A 26014-nucleotide genomic window follows, 5' to 3' on the forward strand; every position below is an offset into this window, starting at 1 on the left:
AAACTGGGGCAGAGGGGTTACAGAGGGTGCCAAGTGGCAAGAAAGACTGGAATAGAAAAGCCAGGGGCCCCAGAAACAGAGTAGGGAGGGGAGACTGGAAGAGCACAGTCAGGGACCCCAAACACAGACCAGGCAAGGGATAGCCAAGGTGGATTTAATAAAATTCCTCTCAGGGTTACACACAGAAGCGAATCAGGGCCTGGAGTGCAAGAGGGGCTAGGACCCCATGGTGGGGACTGTGGGAGGCAGATGGAGAGTCCCAGGGTCACAGTGGCCCACCCAACCTCAGCCTCAGTAGAGAGCTCCCTACTCTCCATGTCCCCCGCTTCTCAGGGCCTCCCAGGTGGACCGATACACCGAGTCCTCAATCCCAACCCCAACCCCAGCCCAGATCCCCAAGATGGCCATTAGGGGCTGAAAGAGGCAGGGCAGGTGGCAGACAGATGGGCATGGCTGTCCCTGCTTGAGCGGAGAGGGGGAGCATGTAATGGAGAGGGCGATGGTGCAGATCAGAGCATGTGCATGCCGCGGCACAGTCCCAAAGTCTCCATCTCAGGAGCCGCTGGGGGCAGGAGCCGGAAGGGGCCGGGGCCGGAAAGGGTGAGGCTGCCAAGTCCTAAACCTCAGAGTATGGCGGGGGTCTGGCACCCTTCCCCGGCAGTGCTACGGCCTCCTCGTAGGATGGCAGGGCCACCTGTGGAGAGGGAGCCAAAGGCAGTCAGCTGGACTCACCCCAAGCGGACCCCCCACCGTCCTCACCCTCACCCCATCCCTCACTCCTTCACCCTCTATGCCTCCCGGGGAAAATGTGTTTCCTGCTGTTTGGGATGAACCTGCCACCTTCCGGCTCCAGCAGGGGCCCCTTGCCCTGGGGTGGGGAGGATCTGCGGGAGCAGCAGAGCCCCCAGCACCAGAACCTTTTGAGTGGAGATGGCTCAGCCCCCGCCTGCATCGTCAGTGGGACCTGACCACGGATTCCCACTGCTAGTCTTTTCCACCAGGGCTCCTTGGTCTCTTCTATCCCTCCATGCCTGGTTCTGGCCCTGGCCTTTGCACTGGCACCCTGGGGGGGCAGGGGGAAGTGGAACCTCGTGGGAACTTGCCTGCTGTAGGAGCCTCGGAGTGACCTTTCCACCAGTGGCCTGCTGGGCTTGGATGTCCCGGTAGCATCTCCAGACACATTTGAACATGTAAACCTGGAAAGGGAGACATGGCCGTCACAGGGTCCTCCTGCCCACTGGGCCTAAGGGCACAAGAGGCCTAGTAGCCTGGCAAAGTGTAAACCCTGCCCCTTCCGTGCCTCCTGACCTGGCCAGGACTATGCTATGTTGGACGGGGGAAGGGGGTGACAGGAGGGACCAAATAGCCATATCTCCATCCCCAAAGTTTAGGTAGATTGTATACACGGTAACAAATCAGAACACTTTTATTGGGAAGGGACATCCCTCCAGCCCTTTCTCCCATCAGCCCACCTCCTTGAGTTCTCAGTCCTCCACAAGAATTATCTGTGGTAACTTGTCTCTCTCCACCCTGGAAATCTGGGTGCATTGTGGATTAGAGGTGCACTGTGTGTCTGGGTACATGTGTATCCATGTGCGTCGTATGCCTAAGGATGTGTGTATCCGGCTACATTGTGTGTATGGGTGCATTGTGTGTCCGGAAGCATTGTATGTCTGTGTAAGTTGTCTATTTGGGTGCATTGTATATCTGGGTATGCTTTTTATCTGGGTGAGTATTCTGGTTGATGTAGCCTAGCTGGGAAAATACTCGGCATATTATTGAGGGGGTGGAACTACTAAGCTAAAGGGTCAGAAGGAGCAAGAGGAAGCTTAGTCCTGTTACCTGCCCCTTCCTTGGGACTACATGCCTCAGGTTTCAGAAGGATTATATTTCCCAGAACGTTCTGGGAGATTGGAATCTTCCATGGAAGCTTTGGGATCAAACAATGGGAGTGTGGAAAGTGTTCAGCCAATTGGCATGCCAGGAAAGGAGGGGGAGGGGTCGGTGGGAGGGGTCGGGGTCCCACAACCTAGGGAGGACAGGCAACTCTTTTCCCGAGGTGAGGGGTGAGTGTGAACTATGAATGGTGGGTAGTGTGAACGGTGAAGTCAGGCACTGCACACGTGCTCAAGCTGTAGAAAGCATATGTGTCTGTGCACAGTTGTGGAATTGTTGAAGCTTGAGGATGTAGTTAAGGAAGTGTGAGAGCTTGGATTTCAGTGCCTCTCCCCAGTTGGCTCTGACTGCGGATGAACCCTGATTCCTGGAGCTGAGACTACTGTTGTGATTTGAGAGTGTCTGGAGCCATGTGAATTTTCCCGGGTTTCTCCACCTTTAATCCTGGGCCATGGGTCCCCTATCGCTCCCCGCCCCCAGATGGCAGGAGCAGTTCTGGGGGATGCTCTGGGAGGGGAGAGATTGTCAAGAGCCCAAGATGCAGCAGTGAGATCTGGGAACCTGCAGTGCAAGCAACCAGGAGGCTGAACCCACTTCTCTCCCCACCGAGAGGAGGCTCCTGCCTCCTGGTCCCTGACCCAGGTCCCTCCTAAAGCCTGAACCCCACCCCCCAGCCCCCCCCACAACCAGATTCTGCCCCACCCTCAGCCTCCTAGACCTGCCCCCCATCTTCAGGACCCAGCCCTCCAACCCCCATACCCCACCCCTTCCACCCCAGATTCTGCCCTCCGGGGTCCTTCCCTAATCTCGCCGGGAATTACCTTCAGGGTGAGGACAGCCACAAACGCCACTGAGAACAGGAGCATGGTCGTGAGGAAACCCCTCCCCTCCTGGCTCGGGAGATAATTCTGCAACAGAAGGGGTTGGGGGGCGTTCAGCCATGGTGGCTGCCATGAAGTGGTCAAGTGTGTGCTGGGGTGGGATTGGGGGGCGGTGATGCTCAGACATTGGCACCACTGGAAACCAGTCAGTGAAGCCTTTCAGCCTTGGTGCCTGCCGGGAACCAATCAGGGCTCCATTCAGCTGCTCAGACCCAGCACCGGAATTGCCAGGGCCGTGGATGGGGCAGGGGCTCAGCATCAGCCCCTGGGAGGATATTGTGGCCTTATTCATGGGGAGACCCCAGTCCCTAAGTTATAGGGAGCAGGGATGGTCACCACTGGACATAACAAACCTGGGACACCCCCAGTCCCAGCCCCCCACCAAGGGTCCCTTGCCAATCAGTCAGTTAATCAATGACCTGAGCCAGGAAGGCCCCTTCATTCCACTCCAGGGACCATGACAGCACCATGTTGCTCTGCTGGACAGGGACCCCTTTCCACCCCCAGCCCTGCGCCTCACCTTATTACTGCCCAAGAAGGCTCAGAGAACTTCCCAGAGCCCAGAAGAGCAGTATGGCCTACTGGACAGAGCACGGGCCGGGAGTCAGAAGGACCCAGGTTCTAATCCCTGCTCCGCCACTTGTCTCCTGTGCGACCCTGGGAATGCCACTTAATTTCTCTATGCCTCAGTTACTTCATCTGTAAAATGGGGATTAAGACTGTGAGACTCATGTAGGACATGAACTGTGTCCAACCTGATTAGCCTGTATCCACACTAGTGCTTAGTACAGTGCCTGGTACATAGTAAGCGCTTAACAAATACCACAAAAAAATCTTCATGGTTTGGGAGGAACTAGAACTAGGAACCAGAGTGTCGATGGCGGGGGAGGGGGGGCGGGTGCCCCTGGTCGTAATGACCCTTGAAATGCGTCCACTTCATCACAGAGGGAGAATGAGCCTATGAGAGACCTTAGCTTAGCACACCCAGAGCTTGATCAGGGGTCCAAGGGGAGTTCAGGGCCAATAGGGGACAGGAAACAATGGGGGGGGCTAGGGGAGGAGTTTGTGAGGAGGCTGTGAAGTTAAGGTCTGTGAGGTTTCTAATTGGTTAGAAGGAGAATCAGGGATGGAGAGGGGAGAGTTAGGGGCATTGGATAGGCCACACTGGATCAGAGTCAGGGGTGTTGGATGGACCACGCTGAGTCACTGGAGAAAGTCAGGGTTGGAGAGGGGAGAGTCAAGGGTGTTGGATGTTTCATCCTTAAACTTGGGGATAGGTGTCCAGGCAGGGAACAAGCATATGGTTCCTCCATCTGTGGCCCCCCTCGGTGACTACACTGTGGGGTGTCCTGGGGTGGCATCACTCAGGGGCCTCCTGCCTGACCCCACCACACCCCGGGCCACCAGGGCCTCCTTTCGCCAACTGCCTGTGCTCCCCATCTTACCATGTGGTTCATGGCTTTGAAGTTGAGATACGCTGGCACCTCCATGTAGGAGCTGCAGAGGGCCAGGACACTGAGGCAGAAATCCAAGAGCTGCAGGGCCACGAGGGGTGTCTTGGGCCGTCCTCTCTGGCAAAGGCAAGGGGAAGGAGGAGGAAAGATTAGCGACCGGTTAAAAGTTGGCCAGAAGGTCAGGAAATTGAGGTCAGACTCCACTCCCAACCCCTTTCAGTGCATCTTATTTCCATTTCAGGTCAGTCTGTGGGCACTGGCTGAACCAAAAGAGTGTTACCCGGAGAGGTGCCTCTCAGCCCTGGTGGGGATTCTTGGCTGGGCCTATGCTACCTGCACAGGAGAAACCCAAATACGCTTCCTATCCTGAGGTCCATACCTTGAGGGCAAAGGGGGCGGGAGGGTGTGTCCCTGAAGGCATGGACACTGGCAAGGCCAGTGCTACAGAGCACAACCACTGGGACCCCAAGGGTCTGGATCAGAGAGGGGAGCATGGGGTCAGAACTCACCAGCCTCATCCTCCCATCTGCTTCTAGGGGTCAGGCCAGAATGCTGGTCTGGCCACACTCAGCAGTAGTGTAGTGTGTGCCGAGTGCTGGTCTAGGTACCTGCTGTGTGCAGAGTGCTGGGCCGAGCACCCGCTGTGTGTGCAGCACTGGGTCAAGCACCCGCTGGGTGCACAGAGCTGGGCCAGGCACCCGCTGTGTGCAAAGTGCTCTACTGGGGCTGGGAATTGTACCCCGGAAGAACTCACCGCCCGGGTCGCTGTGGCCAGCCGCAGGTAGCCTGGGAGTTCGATGTAGGTGCCCAGCAGCGTGAGGAGGCCCAGCAGGAAATCCATGATTTGCAGGGACAGAAAAGGCAGGAGGCAGCGCTCCCGCTTCTGCAGGCAGGAGCAGCATAGGTCATCCCCAGCCCTCCCACCACGTCCCAGCACCAGGGCCCAGGCTCCCTCCCCCTTGTTGGAAGGAAGCGAGTCCACCTCCGTGTGCCCCAAGTAAAGGCAGGGTGTCCAACACAATGTGGTTTCACCGGTTGGAGTCCTGGCACTGGGAGGGGTTGGGCCATGATGGTGGTCTTCTAGACTGTGAGCCCGTTGGGGGCAGGGATTGTCTCTCTTTGTTGCTGAATTGTACTTTCCAAGTGCTTAGTACAGTGCTCTGCACGCAGTAAGCGCTCAATTAATGCAACTGAATGAATGAATGGTCTTGGGATTTCCTGATATTTGGTTAGAGTGAGACTGACAGAATTATCCTGTCATCCCCGGACTCTCCTGATCCTCTCCTCTGGACTCCCGATCTCGGACCTTCACCTCTCACATCCCTCCGTCAACATGTGCATACACACAAACACCCACACCCACATACACCCCTAGACACACCCTTTCCCACTCACCTTAATGACACCGAAGAGCAGGCTGATGCTGACGACGAACAGCATGCCAAGGAGCAGGAAGCTGGAGGTGATGTCTACTGTAGGGACAGTGGAATGGCAATCATGGACAGACAGCCTCACTGCCCTCCCCCAGGAGCCACCCACCTGTCCAATCCAGGGCTCCAACAGTGGCACCAGGATGTTGGGAAAAGCCGAGTGCTGTTTGCCTTCCTGGACACCCACCCTCATGGCGAGGCATGACCCACCCAGCACCCCTGACTCTCCCTTCTATCTGATGGGGTGGGAGTTCTGTGTTGGGCCTGCCCCATCCCTCTGGCTCCTGGTTCTCCTCCCAACTTCCGCAGCTCTGTAATCTCTGCCCTGCCCCCTCTCAACCTTCCTGGTCTCTCCTTGGGCTACAGAAGCTCTATTTTCCAGACCATCCCAGTGACCCTGCTCCATTCCACTTCATCCCTATTCCAGCTCTGCCCATCCCTTCTGAACAGTGGACCTGTCCATGGGTCCTGGGGGCTTGTGGACCTGGGTGCCAGGGGCTCTGAGCCCTATCCATTCCATCCAGGCCAATGGGGTTCGTGGGAAGGTAGGGAGATATTAAGGGGGCCACCGGCCACATTGCCCTGATGTCTGGAAAGGGAGTCCAGCCTCAGCCTCTCCCACCAGGGATGGAGATAAGGAATCAAATGGCGACTGGTCAGCCCCTCTCCACCTAATCTGCCCCCAGCCTACCCAAGCGGTAGGAGCGGGTCCCCGCGACCTGGCACTGGCCCTTGCCATTGGCCACCTCCACAGCATGTTCCACCAGGAGCAGGACACTCACTACCTGTAGAGGGAAGAATGAAGGCATGCGGGCATGTATGGGGATACGAGGGGGTAGGGGTACTCACAAATGGCACACATACATATACACACAAAGACATATAGATACAAACACACCAACACAAACCTGGTTGCACACAGAGGCACAGACACACAAATACAGCGACACCTGAGACCGCATCCAGCCTTAGGGCTGGGAGAGTCAATGCAGGGGTCAGACCAGCAGTGGGTGGGGACGGGGCTGTCTGGAACATTGGACTTAAATGGAGGGGGGCGAAGGGCGTCCTGGAGGAGGAGGGCTTTCCCTTGAGCTTTCCGAAGTGAGAGAGAGAGAGAGAGAGAAAGAGAGAGAGAGAGAGAGAGAGAGAGTGTGTGTGTGTGTGTGTGTGTCACTCTGGAGGTGTGGGTGGTTGTCTCGGGGGCTCCAGGCTGAATCTGGCCTGGCAAGAGGAGCCTGGGTGGCCCCTGTGACTACTGCCCAGGTGACAGCCCCAGGAGAGTGGGTATTTAAAGAAACTGAATGACAACTGTGGTGGCGGGTGGGGGGAGCAAGAGGCAGCCGCAAGGGAGGGAAGGCAGTGCCCATGGGAATGGGGAGTTACCACCCGGCTTGGGGGACCAGGGGAGCCAGCCCTGAGGCTGTCTGATGTCCCTGAGAAGCCAGGGAAGTTCATTCCCCTTCTCCTGAGTCTACCCCCAGCTGCCCAATCCTCCCCACAGGACAACAGCCAAATGACCTCCAGGATCTGAGGGCTAGGGGGCCTGGGAGACCTCCTGGCTCAGCTGTTAAGTCTCTGGAAGGGGGTCTGAAGACTCAGTTTCTCCATTTGTGAAATGGGGCAGCAGGGATTCCGCTTTCACCTGGGATGGAGGGACACGGTTAGGGGAAGAGGGGCCGGCAGCTGTCCCATCCTCCACTTCTGGAGAATGTGGGCAACCAGAACCTTGTTCCCCAGAATGTTTGGGGAGAGGTCTCTATTCTCCCCTCGGGGCCCTGAACCAGCCCTCCCAGCCCCTCCTGCCACCATCCTATCCCAGAAACCTGACCAAAGCTACAGTCCCCTGGGGGCTCTGTTGGAGCTTCCTAAATTTCAACAGACATTAATGGGGTGGGTGATTGGGGAGAAAATGCACACGCGCGTGCATACACACACACACACACTCTCTCTCTTTCTCTTTCTCTCTCTCTCTCTCTCTCTCTCTCTCTCTCGCTCTCTTTTCTGTACCCCAGCAGGGCCCTCACATTCTGCCCCACCTCCCTGGACAGCAGCACAGAATCCCACAAGGATCAGGATGACTAGTGAGAGACAAGGATCAATACTCCAGAGGATAAATCGATTTAGGGGATGAAATTTTCCCAGAAAAGTCAGGCTGGACCCTGCTCACTGAAAAGTCACCCACCTGCCCCTTTCCAGGACCCAGTGCTGCCACTGGCTCGACTCCACCTCTGAGTCCCAGGATGAGGGACTTGGGACATAGGACATGGGACATAGGATGACTGGCACAACACTGTGAGCTGCTTCACAATCAGCACAACGACCTCGACTGAGAGTCCAGCCCGTCCATTCATTCAATCATATTTATTAAGCACTTACTGTGTGCAGAGTCCATACTAGACCGCCCTCCCCCCACCCCCCCCCCCCGCCCCAAGATCAGGGTCACTCCATCAGCCCTCTAAGCTGAGTATGGCCACTGAATTCCAGCTCCTGGACAGCAAAGAGCAAAATAATGCACTGATGGAAGATAAATTAGACAACTAATATGAAAAAGGCAAACTCAACCTTCAGGATCTTGCCTGACAGACAGTCTGGTATAGACAGACACTGAGCTTCCCACCAAACTGGCTCTCACTGAGCCACTGCTGTCACTGCTGTGCCCACCCTCTCTCAGGGCCAGGAGCCTTGGACCTTTGCTAAAGCCTTTCAGAAAGCTCTTAAGGACTAAAGCCCTTAGAGAAGCAGCATGGCCTAGTGGATAGAGCAAGGGCCCGGGAGTCAGAAGGACCAGGGTTCTAACGCAGGTTGCACCACTTGTCTGCTGTGTGACCCTGGGCAAGTCACTTCACTTCTCTGTGCCTCACTTACCTCATCCGTAAAATGAGGATTAAGACTGTGAGCCCTTTGTGGGACAAGGACTGTGCCTAACCTGATTTATTTGTATCCGCCCCAGTGCTTAGTATAATGCCTGGAACATAGAAGACCTTAATGCTATATATAAAAAAAAACATCTGGTCTCCCTGGAGGTTTCACTAGCGTCATCTATGAGCCAGGTGCCATCATGCATGGCAGGGTGGCACCCCACAGAGAGGTCTCAAAAAGCAGTCTGTGCCCAGTGGCGGACAGGGGAGTGACTGGGTGTCTGCAGAACATGTCACAGCTGGGCTGTGGAATCCTCCTGGTAGGGGCTGGAAGGGAGGAATCTGTTCCAGTGAGCTCACCCATCTCAGCCAAAACAGCTCAGTGGGGCCATGGAGTAAACTCCAAGGTGGACTAACCTAAGGAAACCCTGCTCCCAGGGAACTGACTGTGGCCCCAAGGTCAGTGTCCACTCACTGATGGTGCCCCAGGATGCCTGGTCAACTGAGCCCACCCATCTCCTGGCCATTTGGGTGCTGGTGATCCACGGTCTCCAGGCTGGGAGGGTGCTGGGGAGGGGGGAATCCCAGAGGTTATGTCAAGGCCAAGATGCTCTGGAGTGAGTCACTTCCTCCCCACGGCCCAAACGGAGCTGTCCGTTCCCCACTGCTACCCCCGGCTCCCGAAATAAAGCAGTGGCTTCCGGTAGGGTTGGCCACTTGAGACGACAGTCTACATGCACCCGGGTGTGGAGGACAAGGCCTGCTCTAGCCCAAGATTCAGAGTCAGGATGAAACACATTTTGAATTGGGCTGAGAAATCCAGTCAGAGTCTTTGGGCCAGCAAAGGCCCCTCCCACTCCTCCTCCAAGCTGCTCACTTCAACACAGACAGCCTGCCCCCATAGTCCCCAAGCTTCAGGCAGAGAGGTCCCACAGCAATGACCTGGTCATCTGCAAGGGTGTAGAACTGCACTTTCAGTAAGGAGGAACTGCAAACCCCTTGTGGGCAGCACTGGTGTCTACCAATTGTATTGTACTCTCCCAAGTGCTTAGTACAATGTTCTGCCCTAATTTCACCTACTCCCTCTCCCTTCTGCATCACCTACGCACTTGGATCTGTACCCTTTAAGCACTTGCTCTTCACCCCACCCTCAGACTCACAGCATTTATGCTTATATCCATACCTTATTTTAATATCTGTCTCTCCTCTAGACTGTAAGCTCCTTGTGGGCAAGAAACATGTCTACCAACTCTGTTGTATTATACTCTCCCAAGTGCTCCACATACAAGTGCTCAGTTACCTCAGTAACAGCTCAGTGCTCGGTTGGGCCTGTTACCTCATCTGTAAAATGGGGAATAAGACTGTGAGCCCTGTTCCCCCCCTCTAGACTGTGGGCCCATTGTGGAAAGGGATTGTCTCTGCTGCTGAATTGTACTTTCCAAGCACTTAGTACAGTGCTCTGCACACAGTAAGTGCTCAATAAATGCAATTGAATGAAAGAAAAGTGCTCAATAAATACCATTGACTGCATTCTGTAAATGTTCACTAAATACCACTGATTAATTGCAAACTGCAAACACTCACTAAATACTATTGATTGCAACCTGTAAACCCTCACTAAATGTGATCGATCGATTGATTGATTGAGGGATGTTCTTCCCCCTCCCCATCCGGAGGAATCATGTCCCCACCGGACCCAGCTGAGCCTTTCCTGTGGCAGGCAAGTCCAGGTGCTGGGGACGGGGATCCTGCAGGTCCAGGCTGGCAGAAAGAGGGTCTCCAGAGACCTCAGTCCAGGGAACTCAGCCCTGAGACAGAAAATGCTGTGGGCCAAGATGGACTATGTAGCACCTTTGACTCCATCTCTGGCTCTCCCCAGTGACCCAACATGGACCATCCAACACCCCTGACTCCCTTTTCTCCATCCCTAAGTCCTTCAGTGACCTAGTGTGGACCATCCAACTCCCCTGATTCTCCTTTCTCCATCACTGACTCTTCCCCAGTGACCCAGAGCGGACATCCAACACCCCTGCCTCTCCACCAGTGACCCAGCATGGGCCATCAAACATCCTTAGCTCTCCCTCCCAGTGATCCAGCATGGACGCTTATCCTTGGGTCTGTCCAAACCCCTGTGTACCTGTGGGCATTTCTGGCTGCCCAGTGGCCCCTGGAGATGGGTTCCTGCACTCACCCAGGATGGGGGAAGAAGTATTTTCTGCTGTTTGTTCTAAACCTGTTGCTCTCGGGCTCCAGCTCCCAATCAGCATTGCCTAGTGGCAGGAGCACGGGCTTGGGAATCAGTTTGTCTTCTGTGTCACTTCCCTGTGCCTCAGTTACCTCATCAGTAAAATGGGGATTAAGACTGCGAGCCCCATGTGGGACAGGGACTGTGTCCAACCTGATTACATTGTATCTGCCCCAGTGCTTAGTACAGTGCTTGGCACTTAGTAAGTGCTTAACAAATACCATTATTATTATTATTGTTATTATTATTATTATTATTATTATTATTATTTTATTCTTCAAACCCTCCTAAAACCCCAAGTCCTCCAGCAAGCTTTTCCCAAGTAATTTCCCAGCATCCTGAACCATATAAACCCATCAGCCAACTCTAATACTTAAGAGCTTCTTTATATCAATCAATGGTGTTCATTGAGGGCTTACTGTGTGCCAAGCACTGTACTAGTTACTTGGGAGAGAAAAGTAGAGTTGGTAAGCCTGTGCCCTGCCAACAAGGAGCTCACATCCTCAGGACTCATGAATACACATTTATTAAATTGTACATTCAGTTATTTATTTTGAGCCCTCAAGTTGTCCATACTTTTATGTTTTCATCCCCAGTTAAAGCGGTAGCTCCTTGTGGGTAGGGAACATGCCGCTCTGTTGTTCTCTATTCCCCCAGCGCCTACTACAGGGCACCGCACCAAGTGAGCAGAAGCAAGGGAAGCAGCATGGCCTACTGCGTAGTGTACGGGCCTGGGTGTCACAAGGACCTGGGTTCTAATTCCGGCTCCACCACGTCTCTGCTGTATGACCTTGGGCAATTCATTTCACTTTTCTGTGCTTCAATTACCTCATCTGCAAAATGGGGATTAAGACTGTGCGTCCCATGTGGGACTGGGATTGTGTCCAACCTGATTACTTTGTATCACTCCCAGCGCTTAGAACAGTGTTTGACACTGTTTGGCACACAAGCCCCCAAACCATTATTATTAGGTGGGGCGCTGAGCTCAGACCAATGCTGCTACGGTGGGGGACACTCGTCCTGGAGAGTAGTTTGGGGACTTGGGGAGTCAGCCATCTCGTGCCCACCCGGCTCTCTTGGACGAGGTCTTGGGGCACAGGGTAGAGGGGCAGCTGAGCCGAAGAAGCAGCCTTGGCTCTCGAGAGTGAAGGGCATGGCCTGGTCTGGGGAAGTGGCCGGGGCTGGGGCGGGGCCTGAAGAAAAGCCTTCGCTGGAGCCCACCCGAGCAAAGAGCGCCCAAGCCCGAACGCCCCGCATCTTTCGGACCCCGAAACTGGGGAGGAAGCCACGCACGCATATGCGTACACATTCATATGGTGACACACATGCCCACGCGCACACAAGTGCACGCCCCCGACATTCGTACACGGGCACGGACGGCCTCCACCGATGCACCCACATCCGCGCACCTTTTTCGCAAATATGCACAAGCATGCACAAACGAGCGTGCCCTTGCCCACAGGTACGCACCCCCACTGACCCGCACCCAGGAGTTTAGGTATTCACCCACCCGCACATACATCCATGCACACGGGTGCACCGAGGCCCCGGTTCCTCTTTCCGCGGGAGGCGGGGCCTGGGCCGCGGTTTTCATTTCAAAGAGCGAAAGGGAAAGGAGCGCTCTAACCCAAAGCAGCGGCGGGACCCCGGGAACAGCAGCACTCAGGCTCCTGGGCCCAGAGATGTCCAGGACCAGGCCGGAGGGCAGGGACTGCCCTCTCCCTCCCTTGCCCTCCCCCACGGAGGGCATCATCATCATCAATCGTATTTATTGAGCGCTTACTGTATGCAGAGCACTGTACTGAGCGCTTGGGAAGTACAAGTTGGCAACATATAGAGACAGTCCCTACCCAACAGTGGGCTCACAGTCTAAAAGGGGGAGACACCAGACAGGAGAGGGGGCAGAGACAGGTCCTCGGCAGTCAAGGATGGAGCCACGACGGACGCTGGCTCCTCCCAGTCCCCCCAGTGGGCCCCAGGCCTGGGCAGAGTGGCTCAGGGTCAGCCACTGTCCAGCCAAAGTTGGACAGGGTTGGGCGAGGCCCTGCTAGGCCTGGGGCCTCAGGGCCCCACTGGACCCAGCTCCGGAGGGGGTGAGGAGGCCTGCTCCCCAGGCCGGGCTGAGGGGCTCACGCCATGGATTCCCCCAAAGTAATCTAGGCAGGATTTACACTCTAACTCACTTCAAGGGCCCCGACCAGGCCGCGAGGAGGGCAAAGCCGGGGTTCTGAACCGTTGGTCCCGCGGGCCTGTCCATCCCCCAACGGAGGAGGTGGAAGGGCAGCGGGGGAGGGGAGCTGCCAGTCTCCCTCCGTCCAGGGACATGTCGGGGAGGGACCGTGGCAGAGGGGACGAGTGGGGATGGATGCTTTAGAGGAGGGGGCCACAGGGTGGGGAGCCAGGAGGCAGGGCCGTGGGGTGGGGGCGCCTTCCCTTACCATGTGGTACCCCGCCAGTGCAGTGGTGGCCACACGGGTGTTGAAGCAGGAGGCCCGGCGCTCGGGGGCCCTCCTGACCAGCGTCTCACTGGGCATCTTGCCGGGTATCTGTGGGGGCATCGACGCCACAGCTCGGGTGGAGGCAGCCGTTGACGGGTAGAGGAAGAGGAGCGCGAACGTAGACCCCGCCCTAACCGTGGCCACGCCCCCACTTCCTTCCTATGTCCCTAGGGAGGTGCGTTGGCCGCAAGGCCATATGGGAGCCCTGCGGCCCGCGTCGCTGCGCACCGGGGTAGCCCACCCCATCCCCTGCCTCCTTGGCTGCCCACTGCACCCAGGTCAAGTCTGCAGTAGGCGCTCAGTACACTTTTACACACAGTAAGGGCTTGGTTTGGAGCTCTGCTTTTACCAGGTGCCCAGTACAGAGTTTTACATCTAATGGGCATCCAGTTCAGCCCCTTTACCCAGTAAGTGTCCAGTACAATGCTCTGCACAAAGTAGGTGCACGGTATGGAGCTCTGCACGTATCAGGCATCTACAGGACTCAGAGGCCTGAGGCTTGTGTCCGGGCTTGAGGCCCAGCGGAAGAGATCCCAGGCACAGTCTCTGCTCCGGAGGAGCTCACGGCCTAACTGGGAGGAGGGCGGACAAAATGGTGACTGGTTAGAGAGGTAGACGGTAGGAGTAGGCGTGGGATGTTGCGATGTCCCAGGGAAAAGTTGTGGGTGAGGGGTAGGCAGCCCCCAGTTCTAGCCCACACTCCTTATCCCCACTGCTTTTCTTGGGGAGATTGATTCTCTGGGCCTGGCCCAGTAGTAGTAGTGACAGTATTTATTAAGTGCTGCCTGTGTATAGAGCACTTTACTAAGTACAGGGAAAGAATAATAATAATAATTATTATTATTATTATTATGGTATTTACTAAGTGCTTACTGTGTGCCAGGCACTGTACTAACCGCTGGGGTGGACACAAGTAAATTGGGTCTGTAACCGACATAGGGCTCACATTCTCAATCCCCATTTTACAGATGAGGTAACTGAGGCCCAGAAAAGTGAAATGACTTGCCCAAGGTCACAGCAGACCAGTGGCAGAGCCTGGATTAGAACCCATGACCTTCCGACTCCCAGGCCCATGCTCTATCCACTATGCCATGCTGCTCCTCAATCCAAAGAATCCAAAGACCCTGACCTTTAGGGCTCTTCTATCTAGCCCAGCCTGCCTCTCTCCCTTGTCTGACCCAGCTCACCTGTCCAAAACCCATCTGACCCAGCTACCCCCACCTGGCCCAGTCCACCTGGCTCAGTTCCAGTTGGCCCAGCCACCTCCACCCCACAACCTGGCTAGCCCACGTGGCCAACACTCCTTGGCTAACTCAGCTCCACCACTCACCTGGCCCAGTCCAGCTGGCCCAGCTGACCTCACCCAGCCGTCTCCACTGGCCTCTGCCCAGCCAGCTGCAGAGGCAGAGGGAGATTCAGGCCCTGGCGGTCCCGGCGGCCCCCAGCGGGCCCGGTGGCCCTAGCCCAAGCCCAGCCCCTGTGGACTTGGAAATTTATGAGGCGATAGGGATAAGGTGCCGGTTGGCTGGAGGCCCCTGCTGGTGAGACAGCCAGTGTGGAGAGCTGCGGGGCCTTGCCAGGGGTGTGCTCAGCCTCGGGCTCCCCCAGCCAGGGCTGGCAGTGATTAACTCATCGACGGCTGCTCTAGCAGCCACTCCTGGATGGTTGCCCCCAGGCAGGGGTCGGGGCTTGGGGCCGGTGTCAAAGTGAGGGTGGCCTGGGCCCCCTGAGTGTGTTACCCTTGACATGATTGGCTGGGTTTGCCATGTGCCCTTTGACCCCTCACTCTGGTCCCCTCACTCCTCAGTTATTACTGCTGCTGCTCCCTAGAAGTCAGGGGCTCCCTGGGCACTGCTTCTCCCAGTTTCCTGGGTATCAGGGGCTCCCTGGGCACTACTCCTCCTGGTTCCTTAGGGTTCAGGGGCTCTCTGGACACCACTCTTCCAAGCTCCCTGGATATCAGAGGTTCTCTGGGCATGGCTCCTCCCAGAACACTAGGCTGGTCCAGCTGTGGGACTGACCCAAGAGAGGGGCTCCCTCAGATTAATGCCTTTCTGTTTGACACCAGCGCTGAGGGGGTTGGAGTGACTGCAAGCAGTTGAGGTCCACCCAGGCAAGCTTCCCGGAGGGTGCGGGGGGGAAGGAAGAGAAGAAGGTGTGTGTTGGTGGTGTTGGGAAGGAGTGTGGCTAGTGGAGAAAGAGAGGCAGGGCATTCTAGAAGGGCAACCAACACCCGGTTCCAGGTGTCCTGGTGCTGCTGCCAGAGACAGAGTCCTTGGTTGGAGCCTTGTAGGCTCTCTAAAGGGGTCCTGAACTTCTGGGCCTAAAGATGGGGCTGGGAGGTGGGGTCAGGTTAAGGGGCGGTGTCCTGGGGGAGGGATGAGTTAGAGGGCAGGGGACTGGGGCAGGAGGCCAGGGTTAGAGGGCAGGGAGATGGATTCTAGCCCAGCTCTGCCCCTACATCTCCAGCCCAGTGTGGGACCAGTTTCCCCTCGGTCTTCCTGAACTTCACAATGGGAGAAAGAGGAAAGGAACTGGAGGTGTCCAGCCCAGAGGAGAGAAGGTGGGGAGGAGGAGGCTTCCCCAATTTCCCTGATTTCTTAGTCCAACCCAGGCAGCACACTTTGCTCTTCTAATGCCAACCTACTCACTGTACCTCAATCTCATCTACCTTGCCACGGACCGCTCGCCCCTGCCCTACCTCTGGCCTGGAAGTTCCACCCTCCCCCTTCATATCCAATAGACTATCACTCTTCCCATCTTCAAAGCCTTATTAAAAGCATATCTTCTCCAAGAGGCCTTCCTAGACTTAAACTCTCATTACCTCTTCTCCCAATCCTTTCTGTGTCACCTTTACACTTAGTCTTGCTTTTATTCACCCTCTCAGCCCCACAGCATTTCTGTACATATCCATAATTATTGATTTATTTATGCTATTGTCTGTGTCGCCCTCTAGACTGTAAACTCATTGTGGCCAGGGAATGTGGCTACCAACTCTGTTGTACTGTACTCTCCTGAACGTTTCATATAGTTAGTCAATCGTATTTACTGAGCGCTTACCGTGTACAGAGTACTGTACTGAGCTCTTGGGAGAGTACATTAAAACAATAAACAGACACATTTCCTACCCACAGTGAGATTACAGTCTAGAGGGGGAGAGTGCACTGCACAATTTAAGTGCTCAATAAATACAATTGATTGAGGCCAGGGTTAAGTCCCTCCCTCGACAGGGGCTGTACAGGACATCTATGGGCAGGTCCACAGCAGCAGCCTCAGGACCACTGAGGATCAGGCCACGGGAAGTGGGTTTAGATTGCCTCTGGAGAGACCGGTTGGCAATGAGGAGTAATTTCCCGATGGTCCCAGGCATTAGGGCTGGAACTACCCCAAGCCCCTGGCCCCCCACCTCCGGGTCCCTAGGAAGAGTAGACCCTATCTGTCCTGGAGGGCTGGTCATTCCCCTGGGTGGAAGCCAGAAGAGGAAGCCTAGGGCCATCCTGGTCTGATCCAGGATTGGGGGCCGGGTTCCCTCGGATCCTAGGGGGCTGGGGATGGGCAGGTTTGAGCATTTACTGCGTCCCTTCCTTCCTCATTCCCACAAAATCTCCCTGCCAAGTCCGCTGCCTGCACTGACCCTAGCTCTGTGACCCTGTGCTCCTGATCCTGTCTTCCTGATTCTGTCCCCTAACCCTGCCCCGGATCCTATCCTCTGACTCTGTCCTCTGACCCTACCACCTGAAACAGTGGGAAGCAGCGTGGCTCAGTGGAAAGAGCCCGGGCTTTGGAGTCAGAGTTCATGGGTTCGAATCCCGTCTCTGCCCATTGTCAGCTGTGTGACTTTGGGCAAGTCACTTCACTTCGCTGGGCCTCAGTTACCTCAACTGTAAAATGGGGATTAAGGTTGTGAGCTCCCCGTGGGACAACCTGATCACCTTCTAACCTCCCCAGCGCTTAGAACAGTGCTTTGCACATAGTAAGCGCTTAATAAATGCCATCATTATTATTATTATTATTCTGCCTCTGTCCTCTGGCCCCGCCCCCATCCCTGCCCCCTGACACTGTCTTCTGACCCTATCCTCTGACCATGCCCTCTGACCCTTGCCCCGATCTCCCCCCCGAACCAGCCCCCTGTCCCTGTCCCTCTGAATCCTCCACCCTCCGACCCTGCCCCTGGCCCCTGGCCCTGGTCCCTGACCCCGGCCCCTGAGCCTGGCCCCCGACCGTCCATTTATCCAAGGACTGGGGGTCCCGGCCCATCCCGGCTCCTGGAGGGCTCCCTGACTGACCCCCGCGCTCCGTTGTCACTGTGAGGGCGCTGGGGCGGGGCGGGGAGGAGAGGAGGGTGCCGGGGCTGCGAGCCCCCGCCGGCAGGTCCGTCTGGCCGAAGAGCACGGAGGGCCGGTCCTCCGAGCCAGCAGAGCATCCAGCCCCTCCTTGACCCTCCGGGCCCGCGGGGCCGTGCGGCCGGGCCGGCCCCGGCTGCGGATGTACCGGGCTCAGGGGACGCGGCGGGCCGGAGCGGGCGGGCAGGAGGCACAAGCGCGGCTCTGTCCTGTCCGGCCCGGAGGCGGAGGAGGGAGGCGCTGCTCGGGGGGAGCCGGGCCCCCCCACGCCGCCGCCGCCGCCGCCGCCACCGCTATGAACCGGCTTTTCATTAGGGCAGGACATTCCTGATTTCCCTGATCGCGGCTGGGAGGGTCGGGGCCGCGCCAGGTCTGCGTGCTGAAGTGACCACGGAATGTTCTCTGCGGCCGCCGCGGGCGGGGGCCGGGCAGGGGCCGGGCAGGGGCTGGGCAGAGGCCGGACAGGGGCCGGACAGGGGCCGGAGTGGGGAATGGGGTGGGGCTGGGGCGGGGCTGAGAAGGTGGGCTTTCTCCGCCCCAGCGCCGTTGCTGCCCGGCTGCACTTCGGGCGAAGAAGCTTCTCCGGAAACCCGCGCGCGCGGCCGGGGGACTCACTGCGTCCCTCCTTTTTTCGGGGACAATCCGACACTCCTGACTCCCCCTCTCCTTCCCTGACTAATAATAGTAATAATTATGGTATTTGTTAAGCCCTTAACTATATGCCAGGCACTGTACTAAGCGTTGGGGTGGATACAAGTAATAATAATAATAATAATGATAGCTTTTATTAAGAACTTACTATGTGCAAAGCACTGTTCTAAGTGCTGGGGAGGTTACAAGGTGATGAGGTTGTCCCACGGGGGGCTCACAGTCTTCATCCCCATTTTCCAGATGAGGGAACTGAGGCCCAGAGAAGTTAAGTGACTTGCCCAAAGTCACACAGCTGACAAGTGGCGGAGCCGGGATTTGAACCCATGACCTCTGACTCCAACGCCCGGGCTCTTTCCACTGAGCCACGCTGCTTCTTGTAGACCGGGTTGGACACAGTCCCTGTGCCACGTGGGGCTCGCAGACTCAATCCCCATTTTACAGATGAGGTCGCTGAGGCTCAGAGAAGTGAAGTGACTTGCTTGGACCTTGGGGTCACACAGCAGACAAGTGACAGAGCCGGAATTAGAACTCATGACCTTTTGACTCCCAGGTCCGTACTCTAACCACTAGGCCATTCTGACTCTTCCCCAGTGACCCAGCACGGACTATCCACCATCCCTGACTCTCTCCTCCATCAATCAATCAATGATATTTATTGAGCCCTTACTATAAAGTGCTTGGGATAGCACAACTGAATTAGCAGACACATTCCCTACTCATAATGAGTTTGCCGTCTAGAAGAAGAGACAGATGTCAATATAAGTAAATAATTTGTAATATATAGTTTAAATATATGTATATAAAGTGATGTGGGATTGAGGGTGGGGCAAATGCCAAATGCCCATAGGTCCCAGATCTTGACTTTCCCTTCCATCCCCGACTCTCTCCCAGTGACCCAGCACAGACCATCCATTCATTCATTCAGTCGTATTTATTGAGCACTTACTGTGTGCAGAGCACTGTACTAAGCGCTTGGAAAGTACAATTCAGCAACAGAGAGAATCCCTAACCAACAACGGGGTCACATCCACCACTCGGACTTTCCCCTCCACCCCTGACTCTCCCCCAGAGACCTAGCAGTGACCATCCTCCACCTCGACTCTCCCCTCCATCTCTGACTCTCTCCCAGTGACCCAGCACAGACCAGGCATCACCCTGACACTCCCCTCTCCATCCCTGACTCTCTGCTAAAGCCCCAGCAGGGAAGCTGGTCCCCAGGTCCACCCCTGCGAACGGTGCCCCATGGAGATGGATTCCCACGCTGACTCCCAGTGTTCCCTGCTGTCGGTGCTGAACCTGTTGCCCTCCCGCTCCAGCGGGGCCCCTCACCCTGGTGTGGAGGGACGTGGGGGAACAGAAATTCCATGTTCGCCCTATCCGCTGGTGGAAGGGCACTATCCAGCCCCAGTTCTGCTCTGTACAGGACCCCTGAGTGGCAGTTCCAAGCCCAGCTCCTCCCAGGCCCCAGCCCCCAGCCCCCAGCCCCAGCTAAAGCTCCAGTCCTAGCTACAACCCCAGCCGCAGCCCTAGGCCCAGCCCCAGGCCCCCAGCCCTGGCCCCACGTATAACCCCAGTCCCAATCCCAGCCCTCACCACCCCCATCCTCCAGCTCTCTCCCCCAGGCTCCAGCCCCCAGCTCCAGCCCCATCCCCCAGCTTCAGGCCCCTCTTCTTGCTGCATCCAAGGTCCCTGGAGGAGACTCCACCCAACCAGGCACTGAGCACTTTCATTCATTCATTCATTCAATCAATCATATTGAGCGATTACTGTGGCAGGGCACTGTACTAAGCACTTGAAAGGGTTCATTACAACAATAAACAGCCACATTCCCTACCCACAATGAGCTTACAGTCTAGAGGGGGGGGACAGAAATCAATGCGAATAAATAAAATAAAATTACAATTATGTACATAAGTGCTGTTTGGCTGGGAGAGTCTCCCTCTTCACTAGCCATCATTCTCCACCATCCTTTCTCACTTCCGGCCTTCCTCTGCCTGGATCCTCCTCTCCCATTTCATGTGCCAAACCACATCCCTATCTCTCTTCCTTGCTTCCTAAAGCCACCTCTTTCAGGAAACTTTCCCGGATTGCCTCCACCTTCTTGTTATTGTCACCGCTTCAGCTCCTCGGCCCTCGTGGATTCATCTGGTCGCACAGTTGGCATAATGGATTGAATCTCTTTTATTTCTATTCTTCTCTCTCACAACCTCGCCCCCCACCCCATTAGACTGGGCGCCCCACGAGGTCAGAGGCCAGAGCTTGCACTCCTTCTGCTTGGACCCTAGAGCCCAGTGCAGCGGCTGCCCTCCTGTCTGCTGGCTCGGCTGGTCAAGGCCCCAAGCAGGTGACCCCCTGAAGGGATGGGAGCGTCGCTGGACGCCTGGCTGAAAGGGACTCAGGAACGATGCGTAGCCTGGGGCGGGGGGGGCCTGGAAAACTTGGGAAGATCCCTTCCAGCCCCAGAGGGCTGCTTCTTGGACGACTACAACAAACGACAGGACCGGCGGCAGGGGATGCTGCTTGGACCCCCGGGGCCACTGGGCATGGACTGGCCGCCTCTCCCAGCCCACAGACCGATCGGGCCGGCCGCCGGCCCAGGGAGCGGGGAGGCGTTCACCTCTCTGTGTTTCGGGGCCTCTGGCGAGCTTTGCGACTCTCCCCATCTCTCGCTGTCTTTCGTTGACCGTCTCTGTCGGCCTGTCTCTGTATCCAGCTTTCTGGGCCTGGGTCGCTCCCTGTGTCTCTAGGTCTCGTCTCCGGCGCCCCGCCCCACGGAGGAAACAGGGCCCGGAGAATCCCCGCGAGCCCGTGGGGCGGGGGCCGGAGGGCGGAAGGCATGGGGAGTGGCAAATCCGGGACGTTCCCTTCAGCAAAACATGTTGATATTTCTGTCCGCGGGTACTGGCCCCTTCGGCCCGACACAGCTCTAGTGTTCCCCGGCGGCAGCCTCAGCCTCGGATCGCATTCCCCGCCTGCCCCCCCAATACCCCCGGCCCAGGCTCGGATAAAGACCCCTTATGCCAATGGCGTTGAAGGCTGCTCATTGACTCTGGACCCCTTCCCCTCCCGCTGGGCCCCATCTCTAGTTGTGCTGCTCCAGCCTGGGGCTCGGCCTCGACCCCTGTCAGCCTGTGGCTCTCCAAATAGGGGCTGAGTCCCCGTGGTCGGTGCCTCCCCCCGCCCCCAGGTCCCCTGCCCCCCAAAACACCAGCCTCCACGTTCCCTGGCTTTGGGGTTGCCCTCCTGGCCTATCTCCCGTTGATCTTTCTGAACGCCCACATTGTGGGCAAAAGCTTTGAGCTGGGGGTGAAGGGGAACCCAAGCTCCTCCTCAGGCACCCCCCAGACCCTGTTTTCCCTCCTTGGCTGGGTTCGGACTGGGGGGAGTTGCTGGAAGGTGGTCGTTTCGGTGAGTGAATGCATCGACAATTGTTTTCCCACTCACCCCTTCCGCAGGCCTCCCGCCTCCCGCCTCAGGAGTGAGAGAGAATTCTCTAAGCGATCTTTCCAGATCCCTCTGGCGGGATTTGAGGGACGTCCGGGTCAGGTTTAAGGATCACGACTAGGATTAAGGAGCAGAATTAAGGTCCCTTAACCCCAACGTGAAGAAGAGCATAGTGCATAGAGCCCAGGCCTGCGAGTCAGAGAACCTGGGTTCTAATCTCGTTTCTGCCACTTGCCTGCTGTGGGACCTTGGGCACATCATCTCACTTCTCTATGTCTCAGCTTCCTCACCTGTAAAATGGGGATTCAATCCCGTTTTCCCTCCCGCTTAGACTGTGAATTCCATGGGGAATAAGGACTATGATGTCTGATAGGATTAAGCAGTATCTACCCCATGGCTTAGATGGATGTTTGGCACATAGTAAGAGCTTAAAAATACCACAATTATTATTAGGGCCCCGGACAGGGCTCGCTGGGTCCTGTCTCAGATAATAATGATAATAATAATAATGATATTTATTAAACGCTTACTATGTGCCTAGCACTTTTCAAAGCGCTAAGATAGATACAAGGTTATCAGGTTGTCCCACGTGGGGCTCACAGACTTCATCCCCACTTAACAGATGATGTAGCTGAGGCACAGAGAAGTGAAGTGATTTCCCCAAAGTCACACAGCTGATAAGGACAAGGATTAAAGGACAAGGCTGTGAGCCCATTGTTGGGTAGGGACCGTCTCTATATGTTGCCTATTTGTACTTTCCAAGCGCTTAGTACAGTGCTCTGCACACAGAAAGCGCTCAATAAATACGACTGAATGAATGAATAAATGGCGGGTCAGGATTAGAACCCACGACCTCTGACTCCAAAACCCACGCTCTTTCCACTAAGCCACGCTGCTTCGCTTCAGGTGGTCCTTGTTGGTTACGAGCTCACACACACACACACACACACACACACACACACACACACACACACACACACACACACACACCACCATCACCACCACCACCACCACCAGCTCCCAACCAAAACCGCCCACTCATTTGACTTTCTCAATCACTGACTTCCTACCCAGCCTCACTCTCAAAGCGGCCCTGTCGAAATGTTCACTGTAAAGACCCTGCTGAAGTTGTGGCGTTTCCTCCCGGAGACTCTGGGCCCCGACCGGCCCCTCCCGCTGACCGCCCCCCCACGCCTCTACCTCTGATCCCCAACACTCTCTCTGTCCCCAATCAGCGACCCCTTCCTCAGCCACGCTGAATTAATTTCAGACTGAGAGTCAACAAGACGTCCGGAGCCCCGCCGCAGAGTCAACGACCCGCCCCCCAGCCCGCAGCCCCGGTGCCCCACACCCACCCCTCTCCCGCCACGATTCCAGCTTCTTCCCGGGGGGTTGGGAAGTGGGCTGGGGCTAGGGGACCCGGAAACCTCGATCCGTGGTCTCGTCCCACTGACCGTGCGGGCGGAAGCTGAGCAGCCCCGACCTGAACGGTTCTGGGGCTGGGGGCCTCTCTGCTCCTCTAGTTCCCCCCCACACCAGGGCGAGGGACCCCGCGGGAGCTGGAGGGCGGAGGGCTCAACACCATCAGCAGAAAACACCTTTTCCCCCAGCTGGGGGTGAGCACGGGAGTCCATCCTCAGTGGGCGCCGTGCAGCCGGAAACACCAGCAGGTCCATCGGGGTTCGGACGAACGCAGGGATGAGCATCTGTGCCGGGTCACTGAGGGAGAGTCAGGCATGGAGAGGGGAGGGTCAGGGTGTTGGATGGTCCACACTGGGTCACTGCGGGAGAGTCAGGGATGGAGAGGGGAGAGTAAGGGGTGGTGGATGGTCCGTGCTGGGTCACTGGAAGAGAGTCAGGGAGGGACAGTTGCCGAATTCTGTTGCCGAATTGTACTTTCCAAGCGCTTAGTACAGCGCTCTGCACACAGTAAGCGCTCAATAAATACGATTGAATGAATGAACGAATGACAGGGGAGAGTCAGGGGTGTTGGATGGTCCGTGTTGGGTCACTGGGGAAGAGTCAGGGGTATGTGGGATTCGGTTGAGTATACAGGAGGGCAACCAGCGCACGATTCCCGTGGTTTGAGGGAGACGAGAGTCCTGAACCACTCGGGCCTAGGAGGCTGACGTGGAGGCAACGCAGAGGCGTCCGGCCGCGGGGATGCGATTCCGGGATGTAGCCACCAGAGGGCGACGGCGCCTAAAGGAAAAAGCGGGGCTGGAGACCACCCTGCGACTCTCCCGGGCCGGGCGGGGGTCCAGGACCCAATTGCTTGACCGGACTTTCGGCCGGGAGGTGGAGGGGCCTTTCTCTCCGGCCTGATTGTCAGCAGGAGGCGGGGAGGGCAGGGAGCAGCACGCCACGAGGAGCCGGGAGGAAGGCAGTCAGGAGAAGTGAGTCCAATGGAAAAATCCCTACTGAGTCTGAGGATTCCGGTCCCCACTTTCCCAAACCCTCTCGCCGTCCTTTCCCTCGACCTCGGCCTGTCCCCCGCGGTCCACAGAGCAAGAGGGCAAGCTCTACTCACGGCGGGAGCGGCGAAACCAAACTGGATGGGAAGAGGCTGGCTTGAGCCCGGCGGCTTAGTACAGGGCCTGGCACATAGTTAAACGCTTAACAAATACCATTATTATTATTATTAGAAAGGGGGCTGGGGGTCAGACTGGAACACGAGCTGAAGAAGTGTCAACAGTGCCTCGTAAAGGTTCTCCAAACCCTGTGGTCCCTGGATGGGTATCCTGGAGCCCCCAGTGACCTTACTCTGGTCAGAGATCGGATCTAGGCTGGCCCATGTCCCCTAGACTGGCCTGGAAATGCTGGGCATTCATTCATTCACTCAGTTGTATTTATTGAGGGCTTACTGTGTGCAGAGCACACTGTACTAATAGCTTGGGAGAGTACAATGTAACAATAAACATACATATTCCCTCTCCACATCAAGCATACAGTCTAGAGGGGAAGAGAGACATTAGTATGCATAAATAAATGACAGATATATACGTAAGTGCTGTGGGGCTGGGAAGGGGGATAAATGAAGGGAGCAAGTCAAGACCATGCAGAGGGGAGTGGGAGAAGAGGAAAGGAGGTTTAGTCATGGAAGGCCTCTTGGAGGAGATGTGCCTTCAATAAGGCTTTGATGCGGGGGTGGGGGAGAAAGTCATTGTCTTTGAGGATTTGAGGAGGAAGGGCGATCCAGGCCAGAGGGAGGAGGTGGGCGAAGGGTCGGCGGCGTGATAGACGAGACCGAGGTATATCCATTGAGAAGGTGTGCATTAGAGGAGCAGAATATGCGGGCTGGATTGTAGTAGGAGAGTAGCACGGTGAGGTAGGCGGGAGCAAGGTGATTGACTGCTTGAAAGCCAATGGTGAGGAGTTTTTGTTTGATGCGGAGTTGGAGGGTCAACCACTGGAGTTTCTTGAAGAGAGGGGAAACATGACCTTAACATTTTTGTAGAAAAATGAACAGGGCAGTAGAGTGAAGTATGAACTGGAGTGGGGAGACACAGGAAGCTCGGTGGTCAGCAAGGAGGAGGCTGATGCCGTAATCAAGGCAAGAGTGGATAAGTAATTGTATTAATGTGGTAGCCATTTGGATGGAGAGGAAAGAGCGGATTTTAGCGATGTTGTGAAAGTGGGACCTACATGATTTAGTGATGCTTGAATATGGGTTGAATGAGAGAGAGAAGTCAAGAATAACGCCAAGGTTTCAGGTTTGCAAGACAGGAAGAATGGTGGTGTCGTCTACATTCATTCATTCAATCGTATTTATTGAGCGCTTACTAATAATAATAATAATAATAAAAATGTTGGTATTTGTTAAGCGCTTACTATGTGCAAAGCACTGTTCTAAGCGCTGGGGAGGTTACAAGGTGATCAGGTTGTCCCACGAGGGGCTCACAATTTTAATCCCCATTTTACAGATGAGGGAACTGAGGCACAGAGAAGTTAAGTGACTTGCCCAAAGTCACACAGCTGACAGTTGGGAGAGCTGGGATTTGAACCCATGACCTCTGACTCCAAAGCCCAGGCTCTTTCCACTGAGCCACAGCAGCTTCTCCAGCAGCTTACTGTGTACAGAGCACTGTACTAAGCGCTTGGGAAGTGCAAGTCGGCAACATATAAAGACAGTACCTACCCAACAACGGGCTCACAGTATAGAAGGGGGAGACAGACAACAAAATAAAACATGTAGACTGGTATCAAAATCGTCAGAACAAATAGAATTAAAGCTATATACACATCATTAATAAAATAAATAGTAAATATGTACAAGTAAAATAAATAGAGTAATAAATTTGTACAAATATATAT

The 26014-nt window shown here is 55.9% G+C and overlaps 2 protein-coding genes across 3 annotated transcripts; both read right to left on the reverse strand.

Annotated features, from left to right (window-relative positions):
• Window positions 1–140: 140 nt before the first annotated feature.
• On the reverse strand, window positions 141–13379 carry LAPTM5 (lysosomal protein transmembrane 5). 2 transcript variants are annotated; one of them, XM_038758336.1, is made up of 8 exons: window positions 13203–13379; window positions 6353–6446; window positions 5627–5700; window positions 4986–5114; window positions 4223–4348; window positions 2718–2804; window positions 1104–1196; window positions 141–694 (listed from the first exon to the last, which is right to left on the reverse strand). In XM_038758336.1, the coding sequence occupies exons 1-8, from the start codon at window positions 13320–13322 to the stop codon at window positions 617–619; spliced, it is 801 nt and encodes a 266-aa protein (XP_038614264.1). In that variant the 5' UTR covers window positions 13323–13379; the 3' UTR covers window positions 141–616. The 2 variants fall into 2 exon arrangements, with proteins under 2 accessions (XP_038614264.1, XP_038614263.1); XM_038758335.1 differs by having other exon boundaries at window positions 5627–5703.
• Window positions 13380–14755: 1376 nt separating this feature from the next.
• LOC119938760 (proline-rich protein 2-like) lies at window positions 14756–20420 on the reverse strand. Its single transcript, XM_038758661.1, has 4 exons — window positions 20371–20420; window positions 17484–18051; window positions 15496–15585; window positions 14756–14950 (listed from the first exon to the last, which is right to left on the reverse strand). Exons 1-4 carry the CDS (start codon window positions 20418–20420, stop codon window positions 14756–14758), a joined length of 903 nt encoding a protein of 300 aa, XP_038614589.1.
• Window positions 20421–26014: the final 5594 nt, after the last annotated feature.

This window comes from Tachyglossus aculeatus, chromosome 16 (assembly GCF_015852505.1).
Source record: "Tachyglossus aculeatus isolate mTacAcu1 chromosome 16, mTacAcu1.pri, whole genome shotgun sequence".
Classification (NCBI taxonomy): Eukaryota; Metazoa; Chordata; class Mammalia; order Monotremata; family Tachyglossidae; genus Tachyglossus; species Tachyglossus aculeatus.